Below are 18,689 nucleotides of genomic sequence, written 5' to 3'. Positions count from 1 at the left end.
TTCAACCTTTGTTTTGTGACATTCCAGATCTTTAGTTGGAGCATGTGGGATCTAGCTCCCTTGAATAGGGGTTGAACCCAGGCTGCCTGCATTGGGATTGCTGAGTCTTGGCCACTAGACCTTAGAATTTCTAAGCTGGAATGGATTTTAGAATCCATTTGTTTTTCCCAGAGCTTTTTTCTTAATGAGAAACCCAAGGAATTATTCATGAACTTACAGTGACACAGAAAGGTCTTGCGGCATCTCCTGCTGTCACAGTGCCTCTAGCAACCACTCAAACACGCATCATGGACTGTCAGCAGGATGGTCGGTCAGCATCTTTATGGCGTGTTCACTATGTCAGGGAGCCTTCCTGCAGTTTGAACTCCATTCTTTTTGGAACCAAGAACAGGGTGCTCTGAAGGCTGTTTACAACTCCCTTCCTTTCCTTCTCCAGTCTGAATAGTCTCTTTTCTCCTTCCTTTCTGAGTTTGATTCTCTACATCTTCCATCCCACCGTCTCCACCTTAGCCAATAAACCAATAGATTATTGCCTTGAGCTGGGAAAGGTTGATGAGGTCTGACATGGCAAGGTTGCCTCTGCTACACGATCTGGGAGGGTCAGTCCTGAAGCTGACTCCTCATCCCCAGCTGTGCTCTGAGACTCATAACGTTGGAGATTTCTTTCTGTTCTTGTCCTTCTAAAGCGAAACTCCAATGCTCCATGAAAGTTGGGAACACAGCCACAGTCACTTTCTCTATTCTCCAAGAACTATCCAGTAACACTCACATTCAGGTAGTACTTTTGTAACATTCTTGGTGATTTACCTCCTGACCCTCACAGGGAACCTGCTAATGCTGCTGGTGATCAGGACTGATTCCCACCTCCACACCCCCATGTACTTCTTTCTCAGTCACCTCTCCTTCCTGGATGCTTTCTATGCCTCAGTCATTGTGCCTAAGCTGCTAGAGAACCTGCTTTCCAAGTGGAAGACTATTTCCTTCCTTGAGTGTTTCATCCAGATCTCCTTGGTCATATTTTCAGGGGGCACTGAAACCGGCCTCTTTTCAGTCATGGCCTGTGACCTGTTCCAGGCTGTGTGCCGCCCACTGCTGTATGTGGGGACTGTGAACAAGAAGGGGTGTGCTGGCCTGGCGGGAGCCTCCTGGGCCATAGGAATGGGGACTGGCCTGCTTAACTCCATCCTCCTGGCTCAGCAGCACTTCTGTGGCCCCAACCTTGTCCCCAGTTTCGCCTGCAGGTTTCCTCCAGCGCTCCTGACCCTGTTCTGACCCCTGTTCTGACCCCTCCATGAGCGTTGCCTCTGCTCCGACTACCATGATGGTCCTGGGCCTCGGCACCCTTGTCCTAGTGCCGCTTTCTTACACCTGTATCAAGACAGCCTTGGGAATCAACTCTGCAACAGCTTGGAACAGATCTTCTCTATCTGCTCATCTCATTTTGTTGTGATCTCCATCCTCATGAACATTAAGATATATCATTGCTGAACCTTTGAATATAATGTACAATATTTTCCACTCTAAAGTAACCTTGGTCTATAGATCAGAACATTGCAAAGTAGCAGGAAAAAAATTTTATTGGAACTCAAAAGGCCTGGGCTCCATTTCCACCTCTGCTGTGGACTAGATGTGTGAATTATTAAAAAAAAAAAAAAAAAAGTCATTTTATTTCTGAGGCTTCAATTGTCTAACTCTGAAAAATAAGCTTATACAAAGACTGAAGTTTTTCTAATTTCCATTAAACTGTGATTTCAGTTCAGTTCAGTCGCTCAGTCGTGTCCAACTCTTTGCAACCCCATGAATTGCAGCACGCCAGGCCTCCCTGTCCATCACCAACTCCCGGAGTTCACTCAAACCCACATCCATCGAGTCGGTGATGCCATCCAGCCATCTCATCCTCTGTTGTCCCCTTCTCCTCCTGCCCCTAATCCCTCCCAGCATCAGAGTCTTTTCCAACGAGTCAACTCTTCGCATGAGGTGGCCAAAGTACTGGAGCTTCAGCTTTAGCATCATTCCTTCCAAAGAAATCCCAGGGCTGATCTCCTTTAGAGTGAACTGGTTGTATCTCCTTGCAGTCCATGGGACTCTCAAGAGTCTTCTCCAACACCACAGTTCAAAAACATCAATTCTTCAGCGCTCAGCTTTCTTCACAGTCCAACTCTCACATTCATACATGACCACAGGAAAAACCATAGCCTTGACCAGATGGACCTTTGTCGGCAAAGTAATGTCTCTGCTTTTGAATATGCTATCTAGGTTGGTCATAACTTTCCTTCCAAGGAGTAAGCATCTTTCAATTTCATGGCTGCAATCACCATCTGCAGTGATTTTGGAGCCCAAAAAAATAAAGTCTGACATTGTTTCCACTGTTTCCCTATCTATTTGCCATGAAGTGATGGGACCAGATGCCATGATCTTCATTTTCTGAATATTGAGTTTTAAGCCAACTTTTTCACTCTTCTCTTTCACTTTCATCAAGAGGCTTTTTAGCTCCTCTTCACTTTCTGCTATAAGGGTGGTACCGTCAGCATATCTGAGGTTATTGATATTTCTCCCGGCTATCTTGATTCCAGCTTGTGCTTCTTCCAGCCCAGCATTTCTCATGATGTACTCTGCATGTAAGTTAAATAAGCAGGGTGACAATATACAGCCTTGACATACTCCTTTTCCTATTTGGAACCAGTCTGTTGTTACATGTCCAGTTCTAACTGTTGCTTCCTGGCCTGCATATAGGTTTCTCAAGAGGCAGGTTAGGTGGTCTGGTATTCCAATCTCTTTCAGAATTTTCCACAGTTGATTGTGATCCACACAGTCAAAGGCTTTGGCATAGTCAATAAAGCAGAAATAGATGTTTTTCTGGTACTCTCTTGCTTTTTCAATGATCCAGCGGAAGTTGGCAATTTGATCTCTGGTTTCTCTGCCTTTTCTAGAACCAGCTTGAACATCTGGAAGTTCACAGTTCACGTATTGCTGAAGCCTGGCTTGGAGAATTTTGAGCATTATTTGGGAGTCATCAAAAGGGAAAATGAAAGCCTTTAGTAGACTTTTATTCAGTGTTGGACAAAAAAATTAAATACATCATCCTTAAAACATGCCATTTCTCTTTCCTACTGGAAGATGATGTCTCCAAAGCTTATTTGTACTGTAGCTATTGATTAGCTAGTTACTATACTACAGCTGCTTTACACAATCAAGATCAATTTTAGTATGTATCACACCACAAGATAAACATTATTAACCTCATTTTCCAAAAGAATACTGAGTTTCAGGAGTAACCAGGTACCTTACAAAAGCTGCCAGAACAAGCTAGGAATGGAGCCAAAATATAAACTAAGGCTCACTGACTTGGAACCTCAAGCTCTTTTCTACCATGTTTCTCTCAGACATAAACAGCTCTAGTTGATGGGTCCTTGCTCCCAGGAAACAGAGTAACTAATGGCATGTGCTCTCTACTACTTAACTGGAGATGTATTTGTACAAATTGAGAACTTTCCTCACCTGGTTGTTACTTGGCAAGAGGTAAGGGGTGGGAAATGATAAGGTCCAGGAGAGCTCACCTGTCCTGAAGACAAAACTCTTCAGCTCTCTTTTTCTCAATTTCCTCATTTGCCATAAGGAGAATGATAAGACTTCTTCCAACCACTTCACAAAAACATTAGGAGGGGTAAATTTAAAAGTAAAAATGACAGTAAAATGAGTATCTTTTTTAACCAAGTACATAAAACCCACAAAGATCATTCCAGTGATAATGACACAATTGCAAAAATAAAATTTGAACGCTTCTTTCAAAAATACTCACAATGACACTTAACAATGTACACCCATGAGGAGAAGACAATGGCAACCCACTCCAGTACTCTTGCCTGGAAAATCCCATGGACAGATGAGCCTGGTAGGCTACAGTCCCTGGGGTCACTAAGAGTAGGACATGACTGAGCGATTTCACTTTCACTTTTCACTTTCATGCATTGGAGAAGGAAATGGCAACCCACTCCAGTGTTCTTGCCTGGAGAATCCCAGTGATGGGGGAGTCTGGTGGGCTGCCGTCTATGGGGCTGCATGGAGTTGGACACGACTGAAGCAGCTTAGCAGCAGCAGCAGCAACATACACCCACAATTTTAATCTTACTATTTTGGATTCATATCTCATGCTAGATACATTTGTATCTTTCACTTTATTTACAAAGCTTGGCTTCTTTTCCAAGCCAAAGACAAATGTGCTAAAAAGGACAAAATTTTGGTCCACTAAGCATTATAAAAATAATGGGCTGTGACTCTGAGGTAATTCCTAGAGCCATAAATGGTAGGAAAAAAAATGACAACTTTATTAGACTATCATATAGTTTTGTTAGGAACGATCATCACAAGATAAGAACATGCAGTTGTATATATAGGGAAAAGAAGAGGCAAAAATCCTCAGATTATCATCGTAACTACTAAGGAAAGACGCTTTGAAAACTGTGAAGTGCTATAGAAATGCATGAATTTTTTTTTAAAGTTTTATTCTAACCTGTAGCACTTAATATGCTGCAGAACTCCCTTTTTCTCCAGGGCAGTTCCTCTAATGTCTCACATATGATCACTCATGTATGGAGGCATTTGAAAGCAGAAATGACTGACTTCTCCCTGATAATAGTCATTTCTAGATGCTTCTACCACTGATAGCTGACAGCCCTGAGGACCATCCTTGCAGAATCTGGGATGGGATGGGCCCTGACTGCCCAACAGCCTTGTGGCTTTTGTCTGGACCTCATTTTATTCCTTTGTGCAATTCCCTTCAAGGTACAGGACTCCAGCTTATGGCTCAGTCCTGGAGCAAGTCCTATCCTTACAGTACAGTATGGTGACCCCACTACTGGACCCCCTTATCTACAGTCTGAAGAACCAGGAAGTGAAGGCAGCTCTAAGGAGGATGCTGGCGAGGAAGCCTAGGCTTACCTTCTAAGCCAGGCTCTACTGCCTCCTCATAATAGGAGGATAATAGCAGGAAAAGTCATGAGAAAGAAAAGGAGACAGAAAGACTTTGCTCCTAATTTATCTCAGCATGAATTCTTCTCCGCAACAGAAGTCTTTGTTTGTCTGATCCCTGTGCCCTCCTCCAGTCAAGCAAGATGTGGAAACCTCTTGAGAACTAATGGCACCCATCCACAGGGGACCCATCACTGCACAAGAAAATCTTTTCAACAGATATATGGAGGATCTTTGAAAAACTAAAAACTAAAAAACATATGATCCAGCAATTCTACTTCTGGGAGTATATCCAAAGTAAATGAAAACATTAACTCAAAAAGATATCTACAACCCCCCATGTTCATAGGAGCATTATCTACAATAGCCAACACATGGAAAGGTCCTATGTTTTCTTAATGGATGAATGGATAAAGAAGGCATGGATAAAGCTGTGGAATATTATTCAGCCATAAAAACGAGGTCATTCTACCATTCATGATAACATGGATCGACATCGAAAACATTACGCTGAGTGAAATGTCAGACAAATGCAATATGATCTCCCTTATTTGCAGAACATGGGGAAAAATCAAACTCATAGAAAACAAATGGTCATCAGAGGCAGAGGGGTGGGAAGAAGGGGGTTTGGAGGATGGTGATCATAAGGTAAAATTTCCAGCATAACATTAAGTACTAGGGATGTGATGCACAATATGATGACTCTAGTTAACACCATTGTATGATATATAGGAAATCTGTTAAGAGAGTAAATATTAGGGATTTACATCACTAGAAGTAAAGTTTTCCCTTTTTTTACTTCTTTGTTTCTTTATACTTATTTTTATAAGATAATTTATTTTTTTAGAAATATATTTGAGACACATTGAGAACTATAGCCCAGAAGACAACCTCTCAGATGATTCTGAGAAACTGCTCCATTGAACCATTATTTTTTGCACAGCCATTTACATTATCAGAACACAGAACATACATCACATGTGACAGGGGTGTATTCCATCCAGTTTCCAAAAGACACAGGTTAAGTGTATAGACAGCGAGACAGCAGTGTTAACAGGGAAGAGTCTGTTTTTATTCTTCCATGCTATATCTGTTTCTTTGGCCACTTTGATTATTATAATCACACATAATGGCCGGCCTCAGAAAATCCTGCCCCTCAACCTGACTGTTCAGCTAAAGTGCCTTTGTTCAGAACTCTGTCCACCTTAGATGACAGGAAGGAAGAAATTAATACACGTCCTTGCCTGAGGCTTGCCAATCTAGGAGGTGCTTACAAGGTTAAATGGCTTTTTTAATCTGTTTCCTCATCTCCCCCCATCTCTGATCCATAAAAGAACTTGGCATCCAGACCCCAACAATATGGTTATTTTGAGACATTATTCTACCAAGACATCCTCTTGGTCAGCCAGCTTTCTGAATGAAGTTGTGTTCCTTTCCTTAACACCTCATCTCTCAGATTCATTGGCCTATTGTGCAGCGAGCAGAGCAAGCTTGGACTCTTTTTAACAGCAGGACCCTAATGTCTAGGAATGGAATACAATCTTTCAGGGAATGTTAACATGGATGTCATGAGAATGGGGTTTCTTTATCCCTGTCTTCAAAACAGACATCCTTTACCTTAATGATTGAAGCAGACATACAGTACATGTTTACAAGCTGTTCAGGCTCACACAAAATTCAGGCTGAAACATGTATGAGCCAAAATGACTTCCTCATACCTCAATGTGTGAAAATTTTCTCCATCAGAGGGAACTTTCAGGATTTTCTCAATTAGGAGTTTTGAGATGAAGAATATTAACTGAACCTCTTGTAATATTCACTTATATATGTATATCCAACCATCCTGCTCTACACTTTGCACTTATACAGATTTATACAGTAATGTATGTCAACTGTCTCTGCAATAATCTTGGGGGGGGGGGGGATAAAGAATATCTTCACAGCTCTACCAGCCATTTCCACAACTATTGCTTTTCTTTTTCATTTCTTGCCCTTTTGACCTGCCCCCTTTTGCCTCTCCCTCAATCTTTTACTTTTGTCTATGCACAAAGTGGAAATCTGACCACTAGCAAATTTACCACTTCATTTTGGAAGAGTCCCATCTTAGTACTGAGACCCAGCTCCTCCTTTGTTCCCATACCAAATACTGCCTGATGAAATCTAGAGGTCCAGAGTAGGAAAGATATGAAAATCAGTATATCTCCTCCTGTCTTTGTCCTTAACTATCAACACCTAAAGTAGAACATAGCAAATAGCAAATCCTCAGTAACTATTTGTTGATTATGGAGTGAGTGATGGAATGAATAGTGGATCTGTCTGAGAAGTCCTGTCTCTTACATGATTCTAGGAAACAGAAGGAACTATCCACATTTAAAGTGTAAGTCTTCGAAAACAGAAGACAGAGCTGTGATATTTAGCAATCACACAGAAACACAGGACTTAAAAGGTCTTATAGAGTTCTGGCTCATCACACCCATTTTAAACAAGGAACTAATATTCAAAAAATTAATATACACTGAAGTTGAAGTTTAAAATAAACACATTCACCTAAATAAATAAATAAAATTTTTAAATAAAGTGTAAGTCTTGAGAGCAAAACCCAGGCTAACAGATTCTGTATCCCCAGTGTCTAGTATGTCCTATCACTTAATTGACTCTCAATTAGTGTGCAAAATTAAAAAAGAATGAATGAGATTGAAGGGAGTGAGAGAAGGAACATATGAAAAAAATCAGTTAATTTTGTCCAGTAAAATTCCTGCCTTCATGACAATATAGATGTCAGAGAAAAGTAGCATGGAGGAGAGATCAGGACAGAAAGGGAGAAAAAAGACCATATTTTGGGACGCCAACCTGGGTCATCCTCACAGAGCTCACTGAATTATGTGCAGTCTGGCCACCCTGCCCTGAGTATAAGAAAAAAAAAAGCTGAGCATAAAAACTGCCACCCACCTGAGCCCAGACCACTTCAGATCTCTGTCTGTTTCAAGATCTGTTCCACAGGATAGAAACCCCAGAAATAAGCCCATGCACCTATGGCCAATTAATCTATGACAAAGGAGGCAAGACTACACAATGGTGGAAAGACAGTCTCTTCAACAAATTGTGCTGGGGAAACTGGACAGCCACATGTAAAAAAAAATAAATTAAATTAAATTATTCTTTAACTCCATACACAAAGATAAGCTCAAAATGGATTAAAGAGCTAAAAGTGAGACCAGATACAATTAAACTCTTGGAGGAAAACACAGGCAGGACACTCTCTGACATAAATCAGAGCAACAGCTTTTTTGATCCATCTCCTGGAATAACAGAAATAACAACAAAAATACACAAATGGGACCTACTTAAACTCAAAAGGTTTTGCACAACAAAGAAAACAATAAACACAACAAAAAGACAACCCACAGATTGAGAGAAAATATTTGCAAATAATGTGACTAATAAGGGATGAGTTTCTAAAATGTACAAACAGCTTATGATGCTTAGCAGCATCAAACAAATAGCTCACTCAAAAAATGGGCAGAAGACCTGAATTGACATTTCTCCAAAGAGGACATACAGATGGCCAACGGGTACGTGAAAAGATGTTCAATGTTCCTAGTTAGTAGAGAAATGCAAATTAAAACTACAATGACATATCACCTCACACTGGTTGGAATGGCTATCGCCAAAAAATCCACAAACAACAAATGCTGGAGACGGTGGAGAGAAAAGGAAAACCTCCTACACTGTTGGTGGGAATACAAATCAGTACAGCCACTAGGAAACACAGTATGGAGGTTCCTTATAAAACTAAAAATAGAGCGACCATATGACCCTGCAATCCCACTCCTGGGCATATACCATGAGAAAAACGTCATCCAAAAAGACACATGCAGCCCGGTGTTTACCGCAGCACTGTTTGCAATGGCCCACACATGGAGCCAACATGCATGTCCCCATCAGAGGAGTGGATAAAGAGGGTGTGGCATATACATACAATGGAACATTACTCAGGCATCAAATAGAAGGAAACAATGCTGTTCACAACACGGGTGGGTCTAGAGAGTGTCATACTGAGTGAAGTAAGTCAGACAGAGAAAGAGAAATATCATATGACATCCCTTATATGTGGACTCTAAAAAAAAATGATACAAACCAGAAAGAGATTCAGACTTAGAAAACAAACTTACAGTTGCTCAGGGGGAAGGGATAGTTAGGGAGTTTGGGGAGGTCATGTACACACTGCTATATTCAAAATGGATGACCAACAAGGAGCTATTATATAGCACGTGGAACTGTACTCAATGTTATGTGCCAGCCTGGATGGAAGCGGGGTTTGGGGGAGAATGGATGCATGTGTATGTATAGCTGAGTCCCTTCACTGCTCACCTAAAACTACCACAACATTGCTAATCGGCTATACCTGAATACAAAATAAAAAGTCTAAAATTGGGGGGGGGGGAGACTTGCTCCAGGCCTAGAGGAAGAAGCAGTAGTTGGAGAATGCTGAACAAATGGCTCAGCTGCCACCCCATCTCCCACTCAGCTCTAAAGAGTTCTCAGAAAGAGAACAACAGCAGTTGCTCTACTCTAGGGCTGAGAAGCCTGCAGCAGTCAAGACCACTTCCGCGCAGGCTCCCTGGTTTCTATCTATTCTCAGTCCGTTGAGCCTAGGCTAAGATCCTCTCTGCAACTGTCAATTTCCTTTGGCAAAGCCCTCTGAAAATCATGGCCTCATATACAGTACAGTCACAAGTGAAATTTCCAACATGAAAATATTTCTCTATAGGATGAAGGCCAGGGATATGGAACTAAATGAAACAGTCCCAACTTTAGTTAAATTTCTGGTCTGCCCATCTGATGGAGCGGGTCCTTCACCTTTTCCAGATGAATTTAACTCAGATGACCATTATATCTACCACTGCGGGCAGGAATTGCTTAGAAGAAATGGAGTAGCCATCATAGGCAACAAAAGAGTCCAAAATGCAGTACTTGGATGCAATCTCAAAAACGACAGAATGATCTCTGTTCATTTCCAAGGCAAACCATTCAATATCACGGTAATCCAAGTCTGTGCCCCTACCAGTAACGCTGAAGAAGCTGAGGTTGAATGGTTCTATAAAGACCTACAAGACCTTTTAGAATTAACACCCCAAAAAGATGTTCTTTTCATTATAGGGGACTAGAATGCAAAAGTAGGAAGTCAAGAAACACCAGGAGTAAAAGGCAAATTTGGCCTTGGCGTACAGAATGAAGCAGGGAAAAGGATAACAGAGTTTTGCGAAGAGAATGCACTGTTCATAACAAAGAGCCTCTTCCAGCAACACAAGAGAAGACTCTACACATGGACATCACCAGATGGCCAATACCGAAATCAGACTGATTATATTCTTTGCAGCCAAAGATGGAGAAGCTCTATCAGTTCAGTTCAGTTCAGTCACTCATTTGTGTCCGACTCTTTGCGACCCCATGAATCGCAGCACGCCAGGCCTCCCTGTCCATCGAGGACACCACCATCTCTTGGAGTTCACCCAGACCCATGTCCATCGAGTCCATGATGCCATCCAGCCATCTCATCCTGGGTCGTCCCCTTCTCCTCCTGCCCCCAATCTCTCCCAGCATCAGAGTCTTTTCCAATGAGTCAACTTTTCACATGAGGTGTCCAAAGTACTAGAGCTTCACCTTTAGCATCATTCCTTCCAAAGAAATCCCAGGGCTGATCTCCTTCAGAATGGACTGGTTGGATCTCCTTGCAGTCCAAGGGACCCTCAAGAGTCTTCTCCAACACCACAGTTCAAACGCATCAATTCTTCGGTGCTCAGCTTTCTATATAGTCAGCAAAAACAAGACCAGGAGCTGACTGTGGCTCAGATCATGAACTCCTTACTGCCAAATTCAGACTTAAATTGAAGAAAGTGGGAAAAATCACTAGACCATTCAGGTATGACCTAAATCAAATCCCTTATGATTATACAGTGGAAGTGAGAAGTAGATTTAAGGGACTAGATCTGAAAGACAGAGTGCCTGATGAACTATGAACGGAGGTTCGTGACACTGTACAGGAGACAGGGATCAAGACCATCCCCAAGAATAAGAAATGCAAAAAGGCAAAATGGCTGTCTGAGGAAGCCTTACAATGCTGTGAAAAGCAAAGGAGAAAAGGAAAGATATAAGCATCTAAATGCTGAGTTCCAAAGAATAGCAAGGAGAGACAAGAAAGCCTTCCTCAGTAATCAGTGCAAAGAAATTGAGAAAAACAATAGAATGGGAAAGACTAGAGATCTCTTCAAGAAAATTAGAGATACCAAGGGAACATTTCATGCAAAGATGGGTACAATAAAGGACAGAAATGGTATGGACCTAACAGAAGCAGAAGATATTAAGAAGAGGTGGCAAGAATACACAGAAGAACTGTACAAAAAAGCACTTCACAACCCAGATAATCACGATGGTGTGATTACTCACCTAGAGCCAGACATCCTGGAATGTGAAGTCAAGTGGGCCTTAGAAAGCATCACTACGAACAAAGCTAGTGGAGGTAACGGAATTCCAGTTGAGCTGTTTCAAATTCTGAAAGATGATGCTGTGAAAGTGCTGCACTCAACATGCCAGCAAATTTGGAAAACTCAGCAGTAGCCACAGGACTGGAAAAGGTCCGTTTTCATTCCAGTCCCAAAGAAAAGCATGCCAAAGAATGCTCAAACTACCGCACAATTGCACTCATCTCACACACTAGTAAAGTAATGCTCAAAATTCTCCAAGCCAGGCTTCAGCAATACGTGAACCATGAACTTCCAGATGTTCAAGCTGGTTTTAGAAAAAGCAGAGGAACCAGAGATCAAATTGCCAGCATCCGCTGGATCATGGAAAGAGCAAGAGAGTTCCAGAAAAGATCTATTTCTGCTTTATTGACTATGCCAAAGCCTTTGACTGTGTGGATCACAGTAAACTGTGGAAAATTCTGAAAGAGATGAGAATACTAGACCACCTGACCTGCCTCTTGAGAAACCTATATGCAGGTCAGGAAGCAACAGTTAGAACTGGACATGGAACAACTGATTGGTTCCAAATAGGAAAAGGAGTACATCAAGGCTGTATATTGTGTATATTGTGGTTGTATACTGCTTATTTAACTTATATGCAGAGTACATCATGAGAAACGCTGGGCTGAAAGAACCACAAGCTGGAATCATGGATGCTGGGAGAAATACCAATAACCTCAGATATGCAGATGACACCACCCTTATGGCAGAAAGTGAAGAAGAACTAAAGAACCTCTTGATGAAAGTGTAAGTGGAGAGTGAAAAAGTTGGCTTAAAGTTCAACATTCAGAAAACTAAGATCATGGCATCTGGGCCCATCACTTCATGGCAAATAGATGGGGAAACAATGGAAACAGTGAGAGATTTTACTTTTGAGAGCTCAAAATCACTGCAGATGGTGACTGCACCCATGAAATTAAAAGTCGCTACTCCTTGGAAGGAAAGTTATGACCAACCTAGATAGCATATTAAAAAGCAACGACATTACTTTGTCAACAAAGGTCTGTCTAGTCAAGGCTATGGTTTTCCAGTAGTCATGTATGGATGTGAGAGTTGGACTGTGAAGAAAGCTGAGCACTAAAGAATTGATGCTTTTGAACTATGGCATTGGAGAAGACTCTTGAGAGTCCCTTGGACTGCAAGGAGATCCAACCAGTCCATCCTAAAGGAGATCAGTCCTGGGTGTTCATTAGAAGGGCTAATGTTGAAGCTGAAACTCCAACACTTCGGCCACCTGATACAAAGAGCTGACTCATTTGAAAAGACCCTGATGCTGGGAAAGATTAGGGGATGATAGAGGATGAGATAGTTGGATGGCATCACCGACTCAATGGACATGAGTTTGGATGAACTCTGGGAGTTGGTGATGGGCAGGCAGGCCTGGCATGCTGCAGTTCATGGGGTTGCAAAGAGTTGGACACGACTGAGTGACTGAACTGAAGTGAACTGATGCCTTCCTGAGACTGTAACTGAAGCAAATAATAAGGAGATGTGTGAGTTTGGTTGGTGGAATGGTCATTCAATCCTGCCCTCCCACATACCACTGTGAACAGCGATTATTCTAAAACCTTGTAGACTTGGGGAAAGCACTTTGTCCCATAATTAGGGAAGGAATAGCATGCAGTACCCCTGGGAGGTGTGTCACATTGTGTTCAAATTCAGACTAAAATCATATGATGAATACCAAGTTATTTCCTGAGAGTTTGTTTTCATAAGTGTAAGAGAGGGGTGTCCTGTTCACTGCTCGACAGGGCCTATAAGTCTCTAAACAGATTATGGCAGCTTCATTTGGGAGCTGCTAGTCTCTGAGACAAGGCAAATATGGTCTGAATGCCAAAAGCCCCAGTGGATATAGAGGTAAGAGGAGGGAATTAGAAGATATTGACAGTTTTCTAACCTAATGATACTTATGACACTATATCTTGTATTATGTTGCTGTTGTTGTTGCTGTTCAGTTACTAAGTCATGTCTGAGTCTTTGTGATCCCATGGACTGCAGCTCACCAGGCCTCCCTGTCCCTCACCGTCTCCCAGTGTTTGCCCAAGTCCATGTCCATTGAATCTTGTATTATAATTATTTATTAATGTTTGTATTATACTAGTTGAGGTTAGAGATGCTTTTAGCCAACTTTAGATCCCCTCCATAGTTCTTTGAATTATGCTAGGTGATCAGTAAAACTCTGTTGAATTGAATTAATACAGAAAGTAATCTCAATCTTTGAGTTGTTATAAGCTCAGTCTTTCTCTCCTCCTTAGTAGAGATGAAGGTTTCTGTGACCCACAGCCACGTCTACCTACTCACCCTATTTCCTCCCTCTCCCACCAGGAAGAAAATACAGCCAGCCACTCAGAATCAGGCCTTTTATTCAGGACAGAAGTGGAATATGCACTGTTGCATTAAAAGTGCTATCAGGGGCACCGAGCAAGGGTCAAATGTCCCGAGCACCATTCACGCATCCCTGGAGATTAGTCCTTACATGTCCATCGTCATTACAGGGCCCAGGGCTCAGAGACGAGTTAGCTTCAAGGGGGTGCAAAGAAGCAAAACGAGGTAGCCAAGGGGCAGAGGAGTTCCAGGAACAGAAAGAGGACAGAAGCAGCAAAGACAGCAGGTGTTCACAACTTCTCACAGAGCCACTGATCCAGCTTCTCAGAACAGAGTGCTTTATGGGCCAACCTGATCATGAAGAAGGAGACAAGGCAAATTGACTGACAGGATCTTGGTTAGATTTACATCTAGCTTTATCCCCAGGAAGGCTGAGGCAAAAGATTGTGGGTGAAAATTACAGACAGACTTTTCCAGCCACATGGCTAGAGATACTGAGCCACTTAGTGGAGTAAGGTCCATTTTTTAAAACTCCAAGAAAATTGTGGGACAGTGGTACAAAGGGCATGCCTTAGGATGTAAGACTGAACAAGTAGAATTAGATGTTCAAGTCCTGGTGAAGGAAATCCTGGATCTCAGCCCTCTATTAGGGAACCCTAGGTAGGGAAATTGCTAACAGGAGTGAAGTAAAGTGAAGCTTCAGAATTGGAAACCTGAGTCTGCTTGATGATTTTTGATTTTAAGATGACATTCTAGCTTAAAAGACCAGGAAATAGAGAGAACGGAGTACAGTGCTGGGGCGAAAGGACTGAGAAGAAAGAGGGGAAAGATTAAGTGAAAAATAGAGAGGTGACTCACCAGTAGTTAATTCCTACTTTATCCAGAATCTTCTTGGCACACACAATGTCATCAGTAAGATCATCATCCAGGAACTCTGGCAGGAGTTACAGGTGGAAAAAAATGAGAGAGCTAAGTATTACCCAGAAGGGTAGTGAATTTCCGTCTTCTCTGGTTTTCTCTGAACTAGAGGCTTATGCCTGTTGCCTTTTAGATGAGAGATTTAATACAGTAATGCCTATCCCTAGGTAAGGACTCCCTTCTCTTCTCTGGGGCAGCTCCTTAGGAATTATCAACTTCATCAACCAACTTAGTCTGAAAATACAGGGTATTATACATCAAGATCGCCAAACAGCTCAGGTCACCTACCCATGAACTTTAAGAAACTGTCTGGGGATTTGGTGTTAATGAAAAATTCTAAGAGCCTCTTACTCGGTATTATCAAGTCCCACAGTTAATTTGGAGGCCAAGGCAGTGAAGCCAAAGGTGTGTTTCACACTAAAAAAAAAGGAGGTTATCCCAGGAGTAGGTTTTAAAAAAACACAGGAACAGGGTAGAAAGAAGTCACTCACTGTCACAGGAGATGTTACAGATGTTCCTTGAGTGAGGGTTCTGGTCGTCTTTGCACCAAATTTTATTATTTATCTGGAAGAGTCCATATTCTGTGCTGTCATTGTTTTGTACTATGGCTTGTGTGTCATAACCACTGGTATGAAATGCAGTACAGACCCCTGAAAGAAAGACGAAAAAGAGAATTCACAAGGATGTTCATGTATAGCATAAATGAGGACCTGTATTCCCAGACAGAAAAAGGCTCTCCAACCAATCTCCAAATATGGCAGACCACAGAGTATCTTGATAAGGTGAAAAGAGTTCCAAAGGATCAGACAACGGGAAAAAGGAGAGATACATAAATAAATGTAATAAAAGAGTAAACAAATAAGAGAATTGTTCGATAATTTAATTAAGAGTAGAGGGAAAAAAGAGGTTGAAGAGAATGGAGGGAAAGAGTGAAGAGGATGAATTATGGGACAAAGCAAAATAGCAGGGAACTCACATTCAGGCAAACTGACACCTCCGTAGTCCTTCAAGTCCTTCAGCTTCTGGAACGCCTCACATTTTGTTAATTGTTCAGCCTGGGTGGCATGGAATAGGATGCCTACCAGGAGCAGAGAGACAAAGGACATCATTTTGGTTACCCCCTAAGATCCTGAAATGGGGTCACCACACTGCTCACCTCCTTTTATTTGTGGAAAAAGCCTCAGGGGCCCTGGCATCAAACCTTACATCCAGGAAGAGGAGGACGAGAGAGGCCAGTCAAACCAACAAAGAAACATTGAGCCTGCTAGCCTCCTTCAGTAATTTCACCCCACTTTTCCTTTCCTCCCCAGAATATCTAGTCCATACTAGGAATTGTTACCTGCCCAAAGAGTGTTACAAACATGATCCTGTTTCCCATTTGGCTTTATTTATGTTGTTTCTGGTAGTGTTGGTTCTAGGAAGCAAGATGTGCCCAACCTACTTCGGGAACAAAGGGGGCCTCAGGGGTAATACAAGTGAAGCGATCAGAAAATGCACAAAGCGTCCATGGTCAACTCCTCCTTCCCCTTAGAGACATATAGAATACGCGAAAGGACTGTACATCATCATATGTCATGGTCCCAGAATCAGAGTTGACACTGGCCCACTCAACCCAGGCATGAAACAAAAGAAGTGTCCCTTGATATCTTGGTTCCTGGTTGAGTGGTCAGGAACAGAAATAGAATATGACCACAGAGACTGAGAATCACATATAACTTGGATCCAGAGACTTTCTATTTCACAAAAATGGAGAACTTGAAAAGTGCGTATGACAGTATCTAGCTACCCTCTGAGCTGCTATCAGCCTCCCCATCCCCAACCACCAATACCACTAAAGAGCCAGACACCACATTGTAAATCTAAAACTAACAACTTGCAATAAATGTGTTCATAAATATATAAGCTTGTAGACAGCCTCAGAGTAGGCCACAGAAGGTTAAAAAAGAGTGACTCAACCTTTTTGGGAAAGGTGGGAAAACTGGACTTTAAGCACTTTAATATCAGAGTAGTATACACCTGGTAGTTCAGCTGGTGAAGAACCCACCTGAAGTGCAGGAGACCCCAGTTCAATTCCTGGGATGGGAAGATCCCCTGGAGAAGGAATAGGCTACCCACTCCAGTATTCTTGGGCTTCCCTGGTGGCTCAGATGGTAAAGAATCTTTCTGCAATGCAGGAGACCTGGGTTCAATCCCTGGGTGGGGAATCCCCTGGAGGGGAATCCCCTGGAGGAGGGCGTGGCAACCCACTCCAGTATTCTTGCCTGGAGAATCCCCATGGACAGAGGAGCCTGGTGGGCTACAGTTCATGGGGTCACAAAGAGTCAGACACAGCTGAGCAACTAAGCACAGCACAGTACAGTATACACCTGTGAAGTGAAGGGAAGGGAAGTTGCTCAGTCATGTCCACCTCTTTGTGATCCCATGGACTGTAGCTTACAAGGCTCTTCTGTCCATGGAATTTTCCAGGCAAGAGTACTGGAGTGGGTTGCCATTTCCTTCTCCAGGGGATCTTCCTGAGCCAGGAATCGAACCGAGATTGCCCACATTGCAGGCAGACACTTTACCATCTGAGCCACCAGGGAACCCCCACAGTATACACCTAGAGCTTATAAAACAAGATTCTGAACCTGAGCTTTAAGATCAGTGTCCTGGAGCATATAGAGTTTAGGATACTAGTTCTAAATGGTTCCTTCAAATTGCTGGCATCAAGCTTCATGCTATGGTACCAATAGCTGTTAGCTTCTTGTATGCCAAGGCTTATTCTCTCTACCTCAGTCTCTAAAACCTGATTGGGTACCCATCCTAAGCAAATAATTTAAGGGTTCCAACCTGAAGATATTCTAAACTTTTATATCCTACAACTCTTCAGAATCAGGGCAAACTCTTCCTCTGTTTTATCCTATATTCTGTACCATGCATTATCACTATCAGTTCAGTTCAGTCGCTCAGTAGTGTCCAACTCTTTGCAACCCCATGGACTGCAGCATGCCAGGCTTCCCTGCCCATTACCAACTCCTGGAGCTTGCTTAAACTCATGTCCATTGAGTTGGTGATTCCATCCAACTCTTCCATCCTCTGTCATCCCTTCTCCTCCTGCCTTCAATATTTCCCAGTATCAGGGTCTTTTCACATGAGTCATTTCTTCACATCAGGTGGCCAAAGTATTGGAGCTTCAACTTCAGCATCAGTCCTTCCAATGAACACCCAGGACTGATCTTTAGAATGGACTGATTGGATCTCCTTGCAGTCCAAGGGGCTCTCAAGAGTCTTCTCCAACACCACAGTTCAAAAGCATCAGTCCTTCAGCACTCAGTTTTCATTATAGTCCAACTCTCACAACCATACATGACTGCTGGAAAAACCATAGCTTTGACTAGACAGACCTCTGTTGGTAATGTCTCTGCTATTTAATATGCTGTCTAGGTTGGTCATAGCTTTTCTTCCAAGGAGCAAGTATCTTTTAATTTCATGGCTACAGTCACCATCTGCAGTGATTTCGGAGCCCAAGAAAATAAAGTCTCTCACTGTTTCCATTGTTTCCCCATCTATTTGCCATGGAGTCATGGGATCAGATGCCATGATCTTCGTTATCTGAATGTTGAGTTTTAAGCCAGCTTTTTCACTCTCCTCTTTCACTTTCATCAAGAGGCTCTTCAGCTCCTCTTCACTTTCTGCCATATGGGTGGTGTCATCTGCATATCTGGTTATTGATATTTCTCCTGACAATCTTGATCCCAGCTTGTGCTTCATCCAGCCCGGCATTTCTCATGATGTACTCACTATATGAAGTATTGATAATCACTATATGAAGTACTGAAACTGAACAGGACCCTGTGCGGCTTCTGAAAACAGAAGTCTTTTCATGTCCCTCATATTCTTCTTTGTAGGGAATAGACTCCAGCCTCCATGACCTTACCTGAATTCCAAAGGGTAGATTCAGGGAAAGGTGGAGAT

At 42.4% G+C, this 18,689-nt stretch overlaps 1 protein-coding gene and 1 pseudogene across 1 annotated transcript; one reads left to right on the top strand and one right to left on the bottom strand.

Moving 5' to 3' along the window:
* Positions 1–703: 703 nt before the first annotated feature.
* LOC101121506 (olfactory receptor 8S1-like) lies at positions 704–4,945 on the top strand (annotated as a pseudogene).
* An 8,894-nt stretch (positions 4,946–13,839) lies between these two features.
* LALBA (lactalbumin alpha) lies at positions 13,840–15,870 on the bottom strand. Its single transcript, NM_001009797.1, is given in 4 exon segments — positions 13,840–14,168; positions 14,676–14,751; positions 15,227–15,385; positions 15,712–15,870. Coding segments are annotated over 4 exon segments (429 nt in total). The 5' UTR covers positions 15,845–15,870; the 3' UTR covers positions 13,840–14,107.
* Positions 15,871–18,689: the final 2,819 nt, after the last annotated feature.

This window comes from Ovis aries, chromosome 3 (genome assembly GCF_016772045.2).
Source record: "Ovis aries strain OAR_USU_Benz2616 breed Rambouillet chromosome 3, ARS-UI_Ramb_v3.0, whole genome shotgun sequence".
Taxonomy (NCBI): Eukaryota; Metazoa; Chordata; class Mammalia; order Artiodactyla; family Bovidae; genus Ovis; species Ovis aries.
Note: the sequence above shows the minus strand (reverse complement) of the source record. Positions and strands in the feature narration are given on the sequence as shown.